Genomic DNA, 21,966 nt, shown 5'->3' on the forward strand with positions numbered 1-21,966 from the left:
ATTTGACTCATTGTTTGACTGGGATCAACATGGGCTTGACATTTATTACTCAGGAAATAAATTAACATATATCAAGAATAAGTGATTATAATAATCATGTTGGTTATATCTCTCACGCCACTAAATACAGTAAAACACCCTGCCCCATATAGAATTACTTCACATCATGACAGATAAAATCAAACCTCTGTATAACAAACAGATCATTTGTACTAGGCTGTACTAGACAACATGCTATGTCAAGTTAAATCAGTGACACTAAAAAGCCCAGCTGCACAAGACAAAAAGCTTTTTGGAAAGCATGCTCTATGGATTTCATGATGCTGAGGAGAAAATGTTAACCATGACGATGAGATGTGATGGCCCACATAGCGAAAAGGTATTGAAGCGTAACAAGCAAAATGATAAACAGCTATTTCATCAGGTGCAACAGCAAGAAAATGTCAAATAAATGAAAGCAATCTGCCGGAATAATTGTAGGGCAAAACGGTAAATCAAGCCCCTGTATTATCCTCTCATAATCAATGCCGGAGGCTTGTAAATAACACAATAAACATAAGGTGTGTTTGAATTCAACCAGTTTATATTACTAACAAACCTGATTCACTATTTACTATGAAAATAAGCAAAATGAGGAAGTTAAATAGCGGACACAGTAAAACACTTATTAGAAAAAAATATAATGTATGAGTATAATTTCACTATGTTCTTGAGAGCATTGTAAGTCCTCTACTGTCACAGTAAGAGACAGGGTGCACCATACATCACTACAAACAGCAGTTGGCTGCATATCACCACCGTGCTGAGAAAGAGTGGTAGCCCAATTAAAACAGGCAACCTAATGGTCTGTAACATCACCACCCTCATCCACACACTTGTCTGCAGCACTGCCTCTGCAGTAAGTGAGCTGACAACTATCACTGTCATATCTGTGACAGGTGATTGTTTAAGACAAAAGGACAATGAACAACAGCAGATGCGAGCATGCACAACCAAAGACACCATAACACAATCATGTCTCCGAGTAAAGGCGCAGAACAATATAGTGACGGTTCCTTTGGGACTTAGCATTTTTCCAGCCCATTGTTATTTCCTTCCATAGAGAATTATCCTCGCTCTTTGTTCTGACATGAATTGTAATGTCAGCGTGAAGAGGGCAAAGCAGGGAGAGGCGACATACTAACATAAATACAGTAAACACATAAATGTACTGAACCCTGCCTGTGCTTTATTCACTGGGTGATGCCTGACTGAAACTAATGAGTATGCATATTGTCATCGTCCTGTGTCATTAACTGCTGAGCCTAGGAGCCTCTGCCAGTACATCATGGAAAACTGACTAGCATTTTGGTGAAGAAACCCTTACATCACCCCACTACTAAGCTAGCAGGCGTGCTGTTGTAAATGAGCAGCCTTTTGTGTTTGGAGAAAACAATGCTCTCTCTGTACTGGCACGCAACGTTTAAAGCTTGTCCAGATGCCCTGCCTACACCGCTGCCACACAACATTAATTACAAATTTTCTTTAAGCATCTCATGACAAATAAAATAATCATGAATTTCTTTAATCAAGTCTTAAATTTCTAATTGGAAATCTGGAAGTTACACATAGCAGGCCTTAAAAGCGGATTTGTGTCCTGAAACTCAAATTTTTTTTTTTTTTTTTTACAGATTACAAATGTAAAGTGCCATCACCAATCAACTAATAACTTTGTTCTGCTTTTAAGTTTTATAATTAGTCTTATTTGACTATAACGTCTCACTGTATAGTTGAAAATAGTTCCAGATAATTACAGCTTAAAAACTCCCTGCATCAAGCAGAATGTTTAATATGTATTCAAATAAGCAAAACATTCATTATGTAGATAATGTACAAAGCATGGATAAATACTTAATTTACATTTTCATTTAATAAACAGACACACTTATCTAGTGCGACTCACAGTGAATGCATTCAAAAGACTGAAACAACCACATACCACACGTAAAGTTGATTAAAGTTTTAAAATAAATATATAAACACTTAACTTTAATTGATGTATAAACAAAAACAAAACTATCCTCAGATAAGTACCAATTTGAATTTGAAACGTAATTCTAAGCAGGTATACACCCACGAGTGAACAACATTTTTTTTGAACATACTCCTTTTATCCTGTCCCTTTTCATGTACAGTACTACTGCTTTACTATTGTATGATACAGTAATTTCCCCCTTAATCCTGACATTATGCATCTCTTTACTCACGGTTATCAGACAATGCTTTTGTCTGCCGACACTGAAGATTTCACTCAGAATCTTCGGAATGAATTTGTCTCTCCTCAAGTTAAACTTTAAAACCCAAGACCACAGTAGAAGGGCACAGGGTCAAACAAAGTCAGACAAAGATCTGAATGGCTAATAGAATATTAGATGTAAAATAGACAGTCTTGGTTTCTTACATGACTGATCAGCAGCATGTGAAAGAATTCTCTAATCCTGATCTTTTTGCTCAATTCAATAGCTTAAGCTGTAGAGTAGTCTCCTCCATCTGCTGCATCATAAATAACATAGTTCTCACATGAAAAGTGATGATAATATCATTAAAACCTTAACCCTCTCTAGCAATTTTACTTTTCATTTTAACAGTAGGTCTACTGAGAGTCTACAATAAGGTAATCGAGAGACTGAAAATTATAGAAAGTGTAAATATTAGCTTTAAGTTACCCTGTGGATTTTCTGACCACTAGCAGCACTAAGGGAATAATGTTTTTACATTTGGGCTCACATTTTGTTTGTCCTTGGGCATGTTCATGCAGACAAACATTCACGCTATTCCACCGATTTACAGGAAGTAACGCTGTAATAAAAGCAGGGGAGAAGAAGACTGTGTGCAAGTAGATTTAAGAAAAATCAGCTTACACATATTTTATAAGGGAGGCAATGCACTCTACACATTAGTTAGACTTAAAGGATATAAACAGTGTGTTTTGGTGAGCAACACTGAATGTAAACAGAAACTTTGTTTGTTTACTCCACAGGGCACCTTTAATAAACCCACACAGATGTTTGTTGAAGGCTGTATTCTAGTTTTAAAGACGGAGGCTTTTTTCCAAGTTGGTATCATTTGTGGACCGAGCATTGAACCATTAAAAGAAGTTATAGTCCGTCTCAAATGCAAAATCTTAATTAACTGTTGTTGCGGTGAAACTACTACTCATAGTCTTACTGTACAGAGAAGTTCATGAAACAGTTTGTCAGTGTATTCCTATAAGGTCACAGCCCACAGTCTCCTACATAGTCCGAGGTAGGGTAGGATCATTTTTCTAAAACCTAGACTATTACAGCAAATCTGGGATTTATCACACTACTCTGATAATCCTCTTCTCTGCTGAATTTCAGGTCTAACAATAAAAGGCACATGATTTATATGTGTGATAAAGTAGAGCACTGTATTTTATTATTATCACAGGGTTCTGCATAAATTAGGTTAAAAAAAACATCTATGTGCTGAATGTACGGTATGCAATGTACTATAACCAAAGCTCTGCAAACAGGAATGAGACTAGTCAGCCAGTTTCAGCCCTTTATCTGTTTGCTTCTCTCCTGCTCTCTGTGCTCACACATACAGGATTTTAATACAGCCAAGTTTCCAATAAAGCTGTTCTCATTTACATGTTTTTCTGTTTCTGTTGTCAGACAATGGCACAGGTATGAAATAGTGACTGTAACACGACCTATTAAGACTATGTGGGAACTTTCTAAGCTGCTGCTCTGCTGCTACTAAAATCCTGATTTTATAACTGCGACATTGTCAAACAAAAAACACAAAAACACAGTTAAAGACAAAATCTGTTGTGATTTTGGCTGTATTTACTTGTAAAGTGATCGCTCAGAGAGAAAGTTATAAGCAACAGAGTACCTTTCTTGTTTTGTCTCTAGTGTGCACTGCCTACAATCCACAACAGTTTTAAAAATTAAACTTTGGACTTTAATTTGAGACAGGCTTGTATAAGAGACAAGTCTTTATTTCTAATTACTGCTGTTTGATAAGTATAATTGATCATAGTAGTATTTTAGTAGGAAGCCTCATTTTCAGTCACTCCTGTTTACCGTATTAAAGTTATTGTATTACGTGTTAATACAAACTCAACACTTCCTATTTTTTATTGCTGTACTGTAGTAATCATATTGTCTCATTTTCCGGTTACTGTCATTTCTTTTGTTTACATGCTATTCAGATCTGATAGTTTCTTTAGCTTAGCATTTACCAATGGCTTCTCTCTCTCCCTCCCACTCTAATGCACTCTCTTGCTCCGTGTCTTACGTTTAGTTATTACTCTTATTTTAGTAATATTGGTACATGTAATGAAAGTACTTTATTTGCTGTAATGGAGGCGAGGCGAGGTGAATTGGAAGCGCTACTTCGTTTCATTGCAGCATCTGAGTGGCAGGGAAACAAGGGTGGCTGGATGACTGCCTGTAAGAATAGTCGTAGTTCTAAACCTACGGTCTCTAAATCTAGTGACATATGCGCTATATTGGCAATACTGCGAGCTTGAAACACTACCCTAACAAAGTCTGTTTGCGCCAATTCATTTTGAAAGCGCAACAGGCAATGGGGCAACTCCAGTCAGTCAGTCAGTCAGTCACAGACATTCATGATTGTAGGGCTGGCCCTGCTGTTGTGATCCAGCCAAAAATGAGGAGCTGAGCAACCCAGGAGCCAAAGAACTGAAAACACATTCATATAAACTGCTAATTAATTCCGTCTCTTCATCATCACCACACATCTGAAATGGCACAGTACAGATCTGTACTGGTTTTCTGACCAATGCTGCCCTTACAATCCTTTAAAGATTGTACAAAAAAATTAAGTGAAATAACAGCTGCAATTTTCTTTTTTCAATTAACCATGTCCACCCCAAATGAATGTTGTTTCACTTGTCACACCCATTCTAGATGAAATACAGCTGTTATGATGATTACAGACAGCATGACAGACATACATCAAATGAACAAACAGAACAACACAATTAAACAATTAGCAGCCGGTTCCTCCAGCATTCGTTGGAGCCCCACCATGGAAATCATTTCCCCCGCTGATAATCAGAACTATAGCAATCTGCACGTACTCTTACTCTACAGTCATTCAGTAAGGCTGCTAATCATTTCTTTAAAGAAGAGATGACACAGATCACGCAGTATACTGCAGAATGAAGTGCAAAACACACTGCCACCACAGCACAGCTGTGCGTCACATAACGTGTCACGTGACATGCCATGTTGCAACACGTCAGTGACTACACAGTGCAGAAAATGGGTGCTTACTGCAAACTGTAGTTGCCTGTTTTTTGTTAATAAGAAAAAGTCTAAAAGTGTTATTTATTTCCTCAGTCCTCACCTGCAGAGTCAATCTTCACACCTACGGTATAGCTTGCCAGGCAATGTCTTTCATAATATTTCATGGTGAAACTGTGGGATGTAGAGCTCTTGAGTGTTCGTCTACTGCTCTGATGAGTCTCCTCATCCATTGTGACAGCTTCGAGACCACAAAAGAAGCCAACCTGTCACTGACAGAAGAGAAAGTAGAGCTACAGCAGTTTAGAGGTGTGTTCTGCAAAAAATGCTGTCTCCTGGGACATTGATACTGGATAATAGGACTGAGGTGTAAACTCTTACTGGAATGCCAGTATGTATGCCACTGTGGGTGTTACAAAGAAAAAAATAGGCCTGTCGTGACGTGCCATATGGTGGTAGCTTGTTTTGCACTTGAGGCTCCACTCAAAATTTGTTTTTGAATATCTAACATTCTGCCGTGTAGGTTTGACAGGTGGCTGTATAAGGTTCATATTTCTGCTCCTCACAGAGCACAGTACTTGTAGTCTGCTTGAATTCATGTCAGTTAATCCACTTCTCTACTGGCCACCTATATGATCAGTATGTTTCAAACAGTCATATTTTTGTCTACAGGGGTTGGGTGTTGGATACTCAAAAGATAAAATTTAAGGTGGAGCGTTTTTACCTTCAATTTTCAGGTGACACCAACATTTATGTTAGACCATCTAATGTCTAATATAGAGATGACGGACAGACATAACTGGGCTTGAATCCAGACAACCTCATGCTGTTATGGAAAGTTTGAAATGATGATGCAACAGCGACACAGAAATGGTGTTTCCCTATTATTATGTTATTAACCACATTTTCATCTGATCTCATGAGATAAGCTCTATACACAAGATCAGTGAAGGCTTCAGGCTATATTTGGAAAGCATGCAGTAGTCGAATCAATTTCATGAACTCTGATGAGATCATTCCTTGGGGTTTTCAAGAAACAGCTGGGAAATTTTCAATAAAAAGGGATTATTTGATTTCAGTGGGGGTTTTGTCAAATCTGGAGGCATACTTTTCAACACTACTCCAGTACATTTCTGTGCCACGCGGATTTCATACCTGATAGATCCTGTTTAGATGTGCCTGTAGGAAGAAAATGTAGTGCATGTAATGTACTGGCTCCAGAATTCCTCCATGATCTACAGTATATCTCTGAAGCATTTTCCCTCTCATTGCCTGTTAACTGTAGCAAGACACCAAGACCTTGAAGAACCAGCCCATGTGGGTATTAGATGTACAAGAATACCAATCAGGTGTTCATTATTTTAGATGGTTTGCACATTGAATATTATAGAGGATATTACCAAGAGAACAAACAGGGGTATCAAGGATGTAATGGAAGGTACAAAACTAGCTCTTAACCAATGCAGTGCCAAAACAAATTTAAAAGATGGGAGCAGAATATCGACTGATAAAAATTATAAACATTTTAATAAAAAAAACTTTTCAATCACTGGCATGAGCAGAATAATGGCAATAGTGATTGAAAATGCTAAACAAACACTTGAGCATTCAAGTGCTGATTCTAGCAAATACAGTAAGAAGCGGACAACGTTTAATTATTGCCTCAAATTGAATGCTTATTTTGGGAATGTTATAATTGCATTTATGGTGCTGATTTTCTTGACATTTGGGAAAACTCAAGTCTTAGTGTACTCCACATTACTGGCTGAGTATTGCTGAGCTAATTACATGAAATCCACTGGGTCATCTGGAAGGAGCTGCTAATTTAGGGGAAATAGAAATAAGTACATAAAACTTGTTGAGGGTGTTTCACAATGAAACAGCACAAGCACCCCACCGGCACATCAATATACCTCTTGAATTTAGGTTAAAGGTATTCAATTCCTCTCCCTGAGACATGGTGTCTTGCAGGTTTGTGTTCTTCCCGGGTGGTTACTAGTCACTGTGTCCCAGTTCCACATCACACATTGATGCCTTATAAAGCATAATATAAGAAAAGTAGAATAAAAAAATGTACTTTTTCATTTTGTACAGAGGAACTGATGCATGAGATTAGCTGATATCAGTCAAACTACGGCTTCAGAAATACATCACTAATTTCCAATTTGGAAGTAAGTAATAGAAATGTTTTCAGGGATTTATTTCTACATTAATTTTTTTCTGTGCTGTCACCAGAGACAATGCACCACCATCATCCGTCATTTTTTCATTTTTTTCTATCATTTTTTTTGCACATCCAGTACCAAGTGCTTTTATGTATAGTATGCAACTGGGAAACAGACAGTAGCAGTCGACCTTACGCCAGGTGTGGTTAATTAGCTCCAAAAGGGAAAAATGCTGGAAGGACACCAGGCCTTGAGGACCAAAATTAAGGATTCAGTTATTTAGCTACTATTGCCATCCATACCGCCTTTATTATTTTACCTGCTCTCCTTCAGTGAAGACGCGTTCACCATAGCTCCAGTTGATGGTGGGAGTTGGATCACCTGAAGCCTCACAAGTTAGAGTTACCTGCTCCTCCATCTCTGACGTGCTCTGGTTTACAATGTATGTGATCTTAGGTTTGACTGTAAAACACAAACACATAGTCATCACATCCGCACGAGCATAACGAGGCAGCCAGGTGGTTTGGCAGCACAAGCACAATACGTAAAAGAGCAACTCTCTGGATTTGGGATGAGTTCAAAGGGAGGATGAGGATCAGTAGCTTGACAGGTGAGGGGGATTTTTATGGCAGTAAAACTGTATTTAAGCTTTCCCAGTCCCAGCGACGGCAAAGTTGTGATAACCATGTGTGGATCCAAACTTAATTCATGTAATAATTTATTTAGCCTATCTCAAAGGAGCCTGTCTTCATTTTTGTTTACATTTGAGCAAACTGTCAAGTTAAAGTACTCCTGAGCTAACCTGAAAGAACAGCAGGGTGCCACAACTGTGACATGAGCAGAGCGCAGCAAATTCAAGTGCTTCTTCTGAAGCGCAAGGAAGTGCATTACCCTGCGCTCTCATCTTTTCCATTCTTCTCAATGAAGGATGAATGCATGGATTAGGCAATGGGTTTGCTAGATGTAAGTCTATTCAATATGAATACAGTTTACAATATTCAGCACAAAAAACAACTACAACTTTGAATTAATATGCTATTATAGTATGTCAACCGACAATGATTAGATGAACAAAGGAAAGGCAGCTGTGAGGTTGTTTTGCTTATTTTGCAGCGCTGTCAATCAAATTTCTCAAAACGCATCCACACAATATGGATGACCCTTGAATTTTAGCATTAAACTCTTGATAAATAACAAACCTAAGAACAAATAACCTAAAAACATTACCTTTACCAATACCTGCTGCTTGTCTAGCCAAGAATATTGAGTATTGTAGAGAAAGATTTTTGTGGCTAGTGGTGCATTGTGCAGCTATATTATATGAGAAAATATCAATATCCAATCAGACTTAGTATTGATGGGTACCATATATTAAACAAATCCAATCAAGATCTAGTCAAAAAAAACATGATCGCAAAACACATTTGCAACTTTCATATTCAGAAATGGGAGTTTAAAGGGAAACACAATTGCAGCTTTTTCCACATTGATGTAAGGAGACCAGGGCTTTGAAAGTGCAAGAAAATCTGCGAGATAATGTGGTAAATTTCCTAAAGAGGTAAACAATGTGCTTTGAAAAGCTGTAATTTTGTGGTGATTGTTTACCCATTGAGCTCTGAGGAACCACGCTTTGGCCACTTCTTTTGTTTAGGAAAATTAAATGCACCAGCTAACATGCCAGCTTAATATGAATCTAACTGACATGACTACATGAACTGATATTCTGATTGTGATTGAAATTATGGTCATTGTTATGTGACAAAATCAAGGCGGCAACAACCCAGTGGGAAAAAACAAAGAAAAATAGTTCAGGAATTCAAAGAGTTCAGCTGAGCTGAACTTCATTCTCTACATCTTTAGTCTCCATCCTTACATGAAACAACACAACCCACACTGAAACAACACCTCATCTTGTATCCCTTAGAAAGCAAGACACATAACCATACCATTGTTTTTATCCCACCTACATACTCTTATATTTCATTCCCACTCACTTGGAGCATTTTATATTGTCACTTTAATACATGTATGTATATAAAATGTCTCTCCTTACCAAACACTCTTAGACTGAGCTCCTGCTCACTTTCCCCAGCCTTGTTCTTGGCAATACAGGTGTACTCTCCTTCATCCAGCTTGGTAACATCCATTATTGTCATTTCTGAGCCGTCTTCATTAAAGCTATACTTCTCTCCTGCCTCGAGAACCACTTCATTCCTGTGGAAAACACAAGTGCTGAACATTATACACATCTAACAAATCAATTTCAAAGATCATTTTTAAACTGCACCATGCTAACAGGTTGCTGTTCTTCAAAAAAGTAAAATGTTTCTTGACCCTTAGAGATTAGGAAAACATGCAGGAGTTTCTAGATGAATTACAAAGTGAAAAAGATCAAGAGATGCAGTAGAGGTGCAGTGATGAAGAAGGCGTAAGCTGAAAGTCTCAGAGCAGAAAATGTTTTCAGACAATATTTTTCTTCTGAGAGACTTTTGACATTTGGTATTAGGCAATTTAAAAAAATGTATTTTCAATTTGTCCTAATTGACTATAAATTGTTTCTCACTATCGCCAGAAATGGCATAATACAGGTATAAAAGATATAATGTTCTCTGACCTCTGACTGTCTGCAATCATTTGTGTTGGGCTTCAGTACAGCTTTCAACAAGTTGTGGCTGCTGTCTAACTGCACAGGTATTAAAAATGATTCAAAGGGCCACGAAATACGAAAGACCAAGACCAACAGATGCTCCTGGTCTCTTTGTACTTTGTGACCCCCCCAGTCTAAGCTATCTACAAAGCTAACCGCTGTCTTGGAAACAAGATGAACAGGAACAGTTTAACAAAGCACAAGCCTATCAATGGCTGTATTCAGACACACAGTATAATGTGGCTCTTGATGACACTTTAGTCTTCAGGTTTCACTGTTCACTGCACCTTTAATACCCCACGATTAAGTATCCTATTTCAATGAATAAACCAGTCAGTGTGATATCCCTAATAACCCTACAGTCCACTATACACTTTGGTCTCGTTTGAAGCAGGTAAAATGGTACATATGACCAATACCTGACGTGGGTGGGTTACCTTATAGCTACTGACAGTGTTCAAATTAGACTATTCCAATAATTGCCTGTAAAAGCCAAATGACAAACAAACCTCATCTCTTTTCTTTTCAAATGCTCTGAGCAAGATATTCAGTTCAACAAAGCCACATTTTACAGAAGCAGCATAATGCTCTCTGACACACAGACTGAACCAGCAGGCTATACTGTTTATTTTTCAGTTAAAACCTATGTATTCTGTTCTATAAAAACATTTTCTTTACTAGTCACTGATGGTGAGTAAAGTACATTTTCACACAATCCTGTTGTATTATAGACAGCTTCAACAACCTTCATAACATAGAAGTATAACAAGCTATAATGAATTTCATGTTTAATTAATATATCTTACGCAAGAGGAAATGATTCTGTGAAATAAACTAAGAACTACCAGTGGGCAAATCTGAAGATGAAGGAGCAAGTTTGCTTATTTTTCAATATGATATAAACTGATATATGGTGTATTTTTTTATACCATATATATATATATAAAGTACACTAACAACCCAAACAGCTCATTATATTTGATTTGCCCTACCTCAGTCTGTTTGCAGTCTGTTAGTCTGTTGTAGCTCTAACCTCTGCTGATGCTATAGGTCAACATACATTTGCACTGTTTACTATAATTAGTGCTACATGTGTCAAAACCTAATTTTTAGCCAAAATCACAGCGTGGTTCAGTGGTTCAGTGGTCTGTTGAGAGATTTCAGTGTTGACCAACATGGTGGAATGACCAACAACTATTGGACTGATTTAGATTCATGGTCCCAAGAGGATGAATTCTACTGACTTTGTTGATCCGCTGACATTTCCCCTTGCACCACCAGCAGGTTGACATTTTTGGATAAGAATGAAAAAGCTCAACAACTATTTGATTGCCATGAAATTTGGTTCAGACATTCATATTCACCTCAGGATAAATTGGTAATCCCTCAACTCTACATCTAACTCCATCATTAGGTCAAATTTTTACTCTGTCCAATATTTTGGTTTATGACCGAATACCTGCAAAACAAATGATATTGCTATCAACCTTAGCTGTACTTTGTGCTTAGTGCTAACAGGCAATTATTTGCATGCTAACATGTTAATATGAGATTTTGAACGTGGTAAACATTACACCCACAAAACGAGAGCATGTTAGCATTTTCGTTGTCAACGCTGTTAGTATGTTGGCATTGGCATTGAGCTCAAACGATGTACATCAAAGCACCATTGTGCCTAAGTACAACCTCATACAACCTCTAGTATAGCTAGTCTTGTTCTACAAACATCACAAGTTGAAGGGTGACATAACAAAGTTTAAACTTTAACAGGCTTTAAGTTACGTCAAAGATTAAAAATTAATATTGATCTTTACTGGTCAATATTCTGATGGTATATGTGTGAGTTGTCCCAAATGACAAAAAATAAATAAATAAGTGAAAGGACTTACATTTGTTATATGCAACAGCATTAAATTTATCCTTAGATTAAGTCAGGCATCGCTATTGTTTTTATTTATTTAATAGAGCCACATAATAAACCACAAAACATCCAGTTTAACTGTAGCTTAATTCTACAAATTTTCAAATACAGTACATAGTTTAAATTTTTTGGGCTAGCATCTGACAAATGCTGCTGCAACAGTTTGAAAGCATTTTTCTCTACAGTTGCTAGCAGAGCTTTACCTTGTCCAAGTCACCATGGGTTCAGGATAGCCATCAACAGCACAAGTCAACATGGCAGACTGCCCGACATCTGCTGTGGCATTCACCTCCGACTGCCATACCCTGATGGTCGGGAGCACTGAGACACAGAGAGATCAATAATGAAATAAATTGAAAGAAAAATAAATTGGTAGATAGATACAGACATACATAGGCAGATAATCACATAGATACATAGACAGATAGCAGGAGGGAAAACAGAAACAGAAGCAGTGACAAATTCAGAACACTTATTTTAGGCACACTCATTTGCTAGGCTCAGAAGTTGCAGGAAACAGACTTCATTAGCATGAAACATCTTTGATACATGGTTGCTCTGGGCAACTATTTCCACATTGATGCTGAGCCTGGTCGCCTCTAAGGATCTTCAGCTTATTTAAGCGTCATGGGACACCTGCCGCACAAAAACATGCACACAGGAACAAAAAGGAAGAGGAAATAGTGTGAGGGAGAAAGGGCCGCTAACCGTTCACAACGACCTTGATGACCCGCAGATCAATCTCGCCGCGGGCCATGAGGCGACCCTCGCAGGTATATGAGCCCTCATCTGTCTTCTTTATGCCACGGATTTGAAGGTGATTGTTGCTCAGTACCTTAAACCGAACTGTAAGGAAGAAGAGAGTAAATGCACTGTCAGGTGTGTTACGTATTTGGCAAATCAGGCACAAGTCAATCACTTCAAGTGTTTGAATACGAACAGCTGCTGCAGTGCTACCAGGAGAGTTACATAAATAAAGAGAACTAATGTCTGAATTAAAAGGCCATGGCAAAGCTTTACTTTGATATATCTGGCTGACAACATTTTAACACTGATGTCTGTAGTCACAGATATTTCTGCATTATTATTACAAACTTGATGTTGAATTCATCCATTTTCATCAATTTACATTAATGTGAGGACTATGTATTATTTTTTTCTAGGCTCAAGGCTAATGTGATGAAATACAACTCACGATAACAAGTCTTTTTTTGGGCAGATATTTTATATTATTTCCACTTTGTCAAATCCCAAAGTCCAACTCTCCTTCCATCAGCTCCAGAAAAGGAGAAATGCGAGAGGAACCCCCTCAGTTTGAGATGAAATGCGAACAAAACAAATTTAATCATGTAGTAATTCAGAATACTATTACAACCCACACATGACCTTGTGTTATTATTTTCCAGCGAGCAATACTAACAATACCATACACATTATAATATTGCTCAGTGTCAAGGGTGAATATGAGTGAGTCAATTGTATTTTCAAATTCAAAACCAAATTAATTTTTCCTTTCAGAGCAATGGATAAACCCTGCACAATAATGGCACAAACGCAGGCATGACCAATTTCAATTCTTTTACAATGGCAAATCTACATATCCATTATAGCTTGTTATTACGTGTATGTGGTTCTATTTTGACTATGTGGTCTTCTTTTATGTTGCACTCTATGTTCATTATAGTGGCAATAGATTAGTAACATTTTGTCTGGCTTTAAGGTTAGACTTTTGTTTTAAGATATGCTTTATGTTGGCTGTCTTGAGAGTTTTCAAATCTTTGATACTACGAAAGTGCAGTACTACTAATTACCTTGTACTCTGAGGTAAACCTTGTTCATGTTCTGGCCATATTACATTGTTACGCACCCAATTCTGAGTATGACTACATAGATACTTCCCAGATTTACAAATTCAAGAGTGCAAGTTCCACCTTTGAGAGAAATACAACAAGGAACACAAAGATTATTTCTAATGCAATGGATTTAAAGTTATTTTATGCAAACCAAACTGTATACAAACTAAACTACAAATGATATTGAAAACTATTCATATTCTAATGTTTGTCGAAAGTTAAGAGTTGAGAAAAATACTAATATCTAATAACCATTTAAATTGTTGAGCAAAAACGCATAACAACAGCTTATCACAATAGCAGGTGAAATCGAAATATCATCCCCATTCTGTTCAGAGAAATCTTACCATCTTTTTCCATCTGTATTTTGGCTCCTTTATATTTCCATAGTACAGTGGGAGGAGGTGAACTGATGACATCACAGATAATGTTAGCATTGTCTCCCTCAGTAAACTCTTGGGGTGAGGGTGCATTAGTGAAGGTGATTTTTTCTGAAAGAAACATGCAAAACACATTTGTTACTCTAAGTCTAATCAAAACTCTTTCACTTTCTGTGACTGTTGGGTAGGAATATAATTTTATTCACTACTGTATACCAGATATAAACATTTGTTATCCAGTTCTTTTAAAATCTTACTCCATATGCGACATTCATAATCACACTAGCAATTTATTTTTCAATAACCTGCAATTTTTCAGCAAAAACAGAGTAAAACTGGAAGAGTGCTTGGCACTTTTACCAACTGCTGCACTTTTTTGCATACAAAAAAAATCCAATTCTGAGCCTTTTTACCATTCTACCCAGACTTTACCCAAGCCTAGGTCAAAATGAATAAATTCTATGACTTTAACCAACTTCTCTATAACTATGTTGAGAGGACTTTCTTTCCCTCAAACTTGCTTCCTCTGAACATTACTCTACTCTAAACAAGCTCCCCTGACTCACTATTCTTTAAGTTAGCAGAACTGAGGAGCAGTAATTTCTAAAACTAACCAAGTGGTTAATGGAATTTGCTGCGAGTTCTACACGGTATGGAATGAACTAATGTTACCTTTTAGAGTTGACTGAGGAAAAAAGTTACAGAATAACATTCAAACTTCCCAGATATAAGGCCATCCAATATTGTGAATATTATCATCATCATTTTGCTGATATTAGCAGAAAACACATCCAACACTTAACTATGTACTCATATGCTGCATGCGCTTGCATATGTGCATATGCTTTTTTTTTTTAAACAGGTGGTAAAAGTCTTTAACATAAAACCTGAGGCATACACACACACAGCTATGAAAAAAAGCTCTAATTGCCTGAAGGGGGCACAGCTATTATTTTCTTTGCTATAGGTTTACATTGCATTACATCTGCAAACTGCTGCTGCGATTACTTTCCTGTATGTGGCAGAGGCTGGCATGTGTATAACCTGTCTGACAATGGCAGTAGCTTGCTTAATGTGACTGTGTGAGTTTCCTGAGCCAGTTCCATAAGATGCTTCACATCTAAAAATAGTTACATTTTCTTTCTTAAAACACAATTTTCCAATTTTCTTAACATTTACTGAACCAAGACAAATATGCTCAAACAGCAAAGTGAAAAGTAAAACTGCTGTCTTATTTTGCGATAGACTGTATATTGATTTTAATATACAATATCTACATGGGTGACCACCTCTGATAATAACCTAAAATAGGCACTGAAACAACAGAAAAGTTGTTTGGAAAATCAAGGGATTTCGTCTCTGACGGACATTTGCTGATGTTTGGCATTTATGGAAAATAAAAGCCATTACTCACAAGAACTGCACAACAGACAGGATCATTAAGCAGCCCTCTAATGGTCTTCTGACCATTTATTGAACTGATGAAAAATCCATCCTCACTTGAAAAGAAAAATTGTAATGTGTTGCCCTTGAGCAGTCAATAAAATACTATGAGTTCAATAAATAGGATTTTTTTCTTCTGTGCTCATACCACTCAATAGTTTGGAAAGTGTATAAGATGGGGGGAAATACTTACGAAAGATTTTCACTTTGACAGTTGACTCTGCTTGCTGGTCTCCATTGGTAGCGACACACTTGTATGTCCCTGCATTTTCAGTGCCAGCTTTATACAGCGTGAGCGTGGAAGATGACTCATCATTACGGGTTACTGTTATGTCTGGTCTGTTCGGTTCTATCCTGTCCCCACTCGGCCCAAACCAGTCTATGTGCTTGGCAACGCCTACAACTGAGAGCACAGTAAAGAGCAGTACATAAGAAAACAAGTATCTATAAGGTACACATTTAACAGCAGTGGAGACAACCAGTGCCCACAGACTGAACACTGTGGGTTGTACATTCTTCTGCTGTACAATCTGTTGGGCTGAAGCCTGTGATTTATACATTTTAGCTGGTTACAAAAACAAAAAGTACCAAAACCAAAGTGTCAGACAATGAAACACATCAGCCAACAATAAGCTCAAAATGTTTGCTTTATGGCATTATTTGCCTTCAACCAATGTAGTGGGCAACAGGAAATACAGAACATTAAAGGAGGTATCATGCAACAAAGGTCACTGATTGATTAGACTGAAAACCAGGACCTTTCAGCAACATGATGCGCATCTTCGACCTTTAAATCACCAGGATGCCAATAAATGTTTTTAAAATATGGCTAGTGAAGTGATGTAGCTTTACAAGAGGATACATGGTTGCAAATGTGTACTTTATTAGTACTCAATATTATTTCATCATATAAATCCCTTAATAATCTCAGACCAAACTACATATCTGATCTCCTCGAAAAATATAAATCCAGTAGGGTCTCTTACGCCTTATGAAGCAGTCAGCTGGTAAAACCTTGAGTCATAACCAAACAGGAGGAAGCTGCTTTTAGCATTTCTGCACACAGATGGATCCAACTTTCCTTATGATTTCAAATGCACCTGAACTCCAGCCACTTTTAAATCTAAATTAAAACCCCTGCTGTTCCCTTGTGCCTGTGACTGATTGGTTCTCTACTGCGCTTTTATTTCCTTTGTTTGCATTTGGGGCAGTTTACAGCTTATTACTGGACTGTAACAGCACTTTAACTGTATTTATAGTCTATTATTATTTGTATTTTTTCATTTTATTTAATTTTATCTTTTCTTTCTCATTTTATTCTATATAATGGTTTTATTTTGGTCTTTATTGCTTATTGTGTTTGAATGTTATTCTAAGGGTTTTCTTTGTTATGTAAAGCACTTTGAATTGCCTCTTGGCTTTGGAATGTACTCTATAAATATAGCTGCCTTGCCTTTGCCATTGATTGCCAGTTGAGAGTATCTGTGCCGTGTGCACTCATAGTATTAACATGCCAACTTGAATCAGGCTGTTTTCTGGCAGATTTGTTTAGAAGAAGTTATTAAAAAATGTTGTTTGTTTTTCTACATTAAGAACAAACTTTTATTGCGTTATCTTTATGAGAATTTAAACACAAAACAGAAACTTCTGATTCTTTTGTCCAGACCTTTGTCTATTTAAATCACTTCACATTTCTTGCATTTACCTTTACAAAAATCTCAAAATGTGACTAAAAGCCAAAAAGAAATAGTTTTGGAGCAGATTTAACCACTTCACATGCAGTTTTCCTTTCCTTAAGTTGCTTCAAGGTTGTAGAATCTTTTTTTACGGTTATTGACTACTTTATATTCTGTATCAGCTTGTTCCACGTCTTCTTAGAAGCTCTATGATGTTTATAAGGACAGAACAGTTTGATAAACTTACCTTCACACATGAAGAATTTGGACTCTCCCAGACTAATCTCACCATGACTTGGTGTGATCATCACTTCCAGTGAAACTACAACAGAAAAAACATATACAATGCAAAATCAGAAACCTAATAAATGGCACACTTCTTAAGAATACAGAAATGCTTAAAGGCTTAAAACACTGACATGTTAAGTATCCCGCAAGTTGATTTGACCTGCAGGTGTGGATTTATCAATTTACCTAACTGTAGTTGCACGTTTCATAGTCATAAGCAGAGTTGTATTTTTTATCTGGTTGTGAGAGTGGGGTGATTGCAAGACTAATTTTGTTTAATCTTTATTAATTACTAGAGTTTTAGTTAACAGTTGGTACAAGTTATAAATTAGAAACTTTTAACACACAAAGACAACAGCATAAAAAAAAAAAATCAACCTCAAACTGTGATACTCATTTCTTGCAGGTGGCCCATATTACTGCATCAACTGTAGTGCTTGCCTGTAAGTGGCATTAACCATGTTTGCACATGCGTTAATATTTTTACTCCGGTTGAAAAGGCAGTAGAAAAAATAAAAATCTGTGGAAAGCAATGCCCATGCACATCAAGAAACTGACTATGCCAGTTTTGGCTTGAGCAGCCCTATTACCAAAAAGATGGACATTTCCTATTCCTCTTTTGCCTGCAGTCTTCCTGTCCTTTCAAGAGAAATAACATCAAGCAGGCACTTATTTAGTTAACGTTCAGCAATTGGTAAGAACCAATTCAGTGCTGCCAATTTACCTTGACAAAAAATTATATTTAAGACACTTTAAAAGATTTTTTTTGAAATCATCCCGTCTGTTGAGCAAGATAAATGCAGTGTGTCTCTCAGTGTCAGCCTGCACTTCATCAAAGACTAGATATAAAAAAAAAAAACAGATTTCTCTTATTTGACACAGTCAGAAGTATGGCCTGAAACACTTCTGCGCTTAATTAGAACAAAGCTTCACTTGTTTCCTGTAGAATCTCCCAAGGGGACAGTCAAGGGCTCCCAGGGTTGACTAAGAAGTGTGACTAAATGGGGCCCAAAATCCCGCTCTATATTATGCATGAGCAAGAATGTGTGAATGTGTATGAACAATCTCCAATGTGCACACACACTGGAGGTCAGGGTGAGAGTGGGCACATAGTGTTGTTAAGTGACATAGGGAAAGAAGACAAATCAACTGGAGTGAACAGGCAAAATGTCGCATCTGTTTCAGCAAAAGCTCATTTTCCTAAAAGTGATATTCCATCAAATGTGAAAATGTAAAGATAAAAACATTTCAAATGCCTTGATTAATCGATTTTCTGTCCTTTCACATTTGTTTACTACTTACTGATTCTAGTATATTAGTGCTATAAATGAACTCTGTAACTGTTAACACATTGTCATTATTTTACTCAGAGTTTAACCAGATTTTAAGTCAGATTTTTAATTAGAACATTTGTCTAATTCCTTTGACCATTATAACTGATAACGAAAAGCCGAGGTTAAGTGGTTGCCATTCATATTGGCTACTACTCACAGAGGTAAGATTTTCCCAAAATTGTCTTCAGAGCTTCTTGCACTGATAATGAATCAAGTGCTAATTATGAATCAATCAAATAAATAATCAATTAACTGATCAAAGATGGGCATCCAATACATGGCTGGGATAAGACCCTGTTCAGTATACCCAACTTTGAATCCAACAAATAATGTTTGCTACATCCTCCAGAGACTGACATTTAGCAGAATGAACCCTCATCCCATCAGAGTGCCAGTGTTAGGTGGAAACTCACTGTAGTTTGCGCTGTCTCTGCTGTCAAATTATCCTCATTTGAGTCAATTTAACACAAAGCACAATGTACTACATTAAAATAGATGCATGGCAATTATTCAGTTGTTTGAAAGTTTTATTTTTAAATGAGCCAAATTGTTTAATTTTTGTCAGCAGGATATGATGTTCAAAGTGAAAGAACATGAAAACAAGGCATCAAAACCCCTCACATTTTATTTTCATGTGAACTACTAACTAAAACAATGTTATGTTAATTTTATGGATAAGGACTTTGTTTTAATTGGGCTGAGGAAATAAGTATGGTTGGTATTCATTTAGCCAAACAAACAGGCAACTCATTTGCGGAGGATGCATGATGAGGATTATTCAAGTCAAGTGAAGTTTATTTGTTCAGCCCATTATCACATTCAATGTCTGAAAGCGCTTTACATCAGCCCAGGGAAAAACCTCAAAAACATATTATGCACACAAAACCAATGGCTGAAACCAAAACAGGAAGTAATGGAAACACAAAGTTAGACCACAACTGAAAAGTAGAACTACAGGTTCAGTAATAACATAAACCCATTATAAGAAGTCCAATATAGTAAAAGGCCCCAATGAAGTCCATGAACTGCTGTTCAGACACTTCTTCCCTTTAACATACTTGCAGAGAAAAGACAGATGATGCATTCAAAAATGAAAAAAGATTACTAGGTCAGGATTTACTGTATGCCCTGCAATATGTCAGAGCAGTGCAGAAGCTGCAGAATCATACAGAATATATCTTAAATGCTTACCATAGCATTGCATTTGGAAGAGCAAATTAAGTGCAAAAGTAAGTCATGATATTTAATAGTATGATGCATATATTGTACACAGTTGCCAGTTTATTTGGTGCATCTAGCTGAAATAATGCAGTCTAATACAGCCTTGCAAAAATCCCTGTGAAGGTTATAATGTTAAGGGCTTTGTTTCCACCCGAAGATATCAATTAGGGTAGACATAACAACCACCTCTTAGTGTAACGCAATACAATTTAACAGCACCAAACACTGCAGCCTCCAAAATAACCATAAAGCTGAATTAACACTTAATTAAAACAGATTCAAACCAAAACTGGACATTATAACCTTCATGAATGTAGGAGTTATTGCAGACTCACTGTTGTATTAGATTGTGTTAGTTTTAGCTGAGTGTACCTAATAAACTGACAAGTGAGTCTGCAGTATAATCCATACAGACGCCTAAATAATAGAGGAACAGGCAAATTGATACCATGAGAAAAAAAACTATCAAGATTAGTGTCAGTTTAGTATAAGTGTTAAGATATCAGAAACTTCCATCTAACTGGATCAATCATGTGCATTGAATAAATGCCATAAAGTCAAAAAGCAGTATATTTCACAACATAGCTTTTCTTATATCAAAACCAACAATGCAAAACTGTTCTCATATCCTCCTAGCAAGCTGACATTCAGAAAGATGAAGGTCCCATAGGGAATTTCTATCACATGATCTCCCATCCTCTTCCCTGCCTTTCACTGCATGTTTTTCTCCTTATTCTGTAGAACAGTAGAATACAAGAACAACACACCTGCACAGTCTGGGAGTTTTCCAAATTAAATCATTTCTGTAACCCAAGCACTAATTGGTTCTCTCAGATCGAAGGCAGAGCCGTGGCTCCTCTTCACAGATAGTTATGAACAAGAGGACAGAATAATTGCTCTCCAACCAACAGCTCACTTTTCATATATTAAAGAGGCTAACAAGCTACTGTAGCTCAAGTCCAGTTAAAGGGCAAAAACTCTTTCAAAGCAGGGGGTGGCCAAATTACACGAAGCAACTGTGTGTCCTAGAAATTTAATCAGAATGTGAATCCATAGTGACCAATCCATTTTAAAGCCAAGTAGAGCTGAAACTGCATGGACATCGCCACATAATAGAAGTTAAAGCAGCATGCACTGTAGATAAGAAGAGAAGAGAACATTAAGTTGAGATTTACATATACACTACTTTTAGTTTTTGCCTGTAGCACAAATTTCAAACATATTTTACTGATAAATGCAACATTATCTTAATTCCTTAATTTAGGACCATATTTTTAGCCATGCTAAGAGCCTGGCTCTAGTGATGGCAGTGTTGGTCAGTTGAGACCACAAAGTTCGCCCAGACTGAAACATCATAACAACTACTGGCTACATTGTCATGTAATTTTGATCAGTAATTGGTGGTCCCCAGACAAATATGTCCTACTGACTACCTACTCTACTCCTACTCCAGCCCCACCAGCAAATTTTCACTTACTCATACTTGAGGGACTGGCACAATTTTTTATACAGACTTTCAAGGTTCTCAGACAATGTAACTTCATGTGTTTGGTGATCTCTCTCAAGCACCACAATGTGGTGCACAATTGTGGTTTTGAGTGAAATGTCTTGACAACTATTGACATGAAATTTGGTACAGTCTTGGAAACTTCTGTGATCACTTTCTCATATACTTTGGTTTATGACCAAATAACCCATCAGCTTCAGCTGTACTTTGTGTTTAGTGCTAATTAGCAAATGTTTGCTTAATTTTGTTGAA

At 37.0% G+C, this 21,966-nt stretch overlaps 1 protein-coding gene across 14 annotated transcripts in view; it reads right to left on the minus strand.

Moving 5' to 3' along the window:
- The window catches only part of ncam1 (neural cell adhesion molecule 1), a 74,774-nt gene that overhangs the window by 26,281 nt on the left and 26,527 nt on the right, over positions 1 to 21,966 (minus strand). For 7 of the 14 annotated variants that reach the window (XM_022759659.1, XM_022759663.1, XM_022759661.1 and 4 more), the window contains exons 2-9: positions 17,612 to 17,686; positions 15,882 to 16,091; positions 14,213 to 14,356; positions 12,721 to 12,858; positions 12,216 to 12,333; positions 9,498 to 9,658; positions 7,764 to 7,906; positions 6,435 to 6,458 (exon numbers count right to left, since the gene is read on the minus strand). In XM_022759659.1, the coding sequence (XP_022615380.1) occupies positions 6,435 to 6,458; positions 7,764 to 7,906; positions 9,498 to 9,658; positions 12,216 to 12,333; positions 12,721 to 12,858; positions 14,213 to 14,356; positions 15,882 to 16,091; positions 17,612 to 17,686 (1,013 nt within the window). The remainder of the gene's footprint in view (positions 1 to 6,434; positions 6,459 to 7,763; positions 7,907 to 9,497; positions 9,659 to 12,215; positions 12,334 to 12,720; positions 12,859 to 14,212; positions 14,357 to 15,881; positions 16,092 to 17,611; positions 17,687 to 21,966) is intronic. The other 7 variants (XM_022759666.1, XM_022759665.1, XM_022759664.1 and 4 more) reach the window with 1 other exon arrangement.

Source organism: Seriola dumerili, unplaced genomic scaffold, assembly GCF_002260705.1.
Source record: "Seriola dumerili isolate Sdu_G_001 unplaced genomic scaffold, Sdu_1.0 BDQW01000330.1, whole genome shotgun sequence".
Classification (NCBI taxonomy): Eukaryota; Metazoa; Chordata; class Actinopteri; order Carangiformes; family Carangidae; genus Seriola; species Seriola dumerili.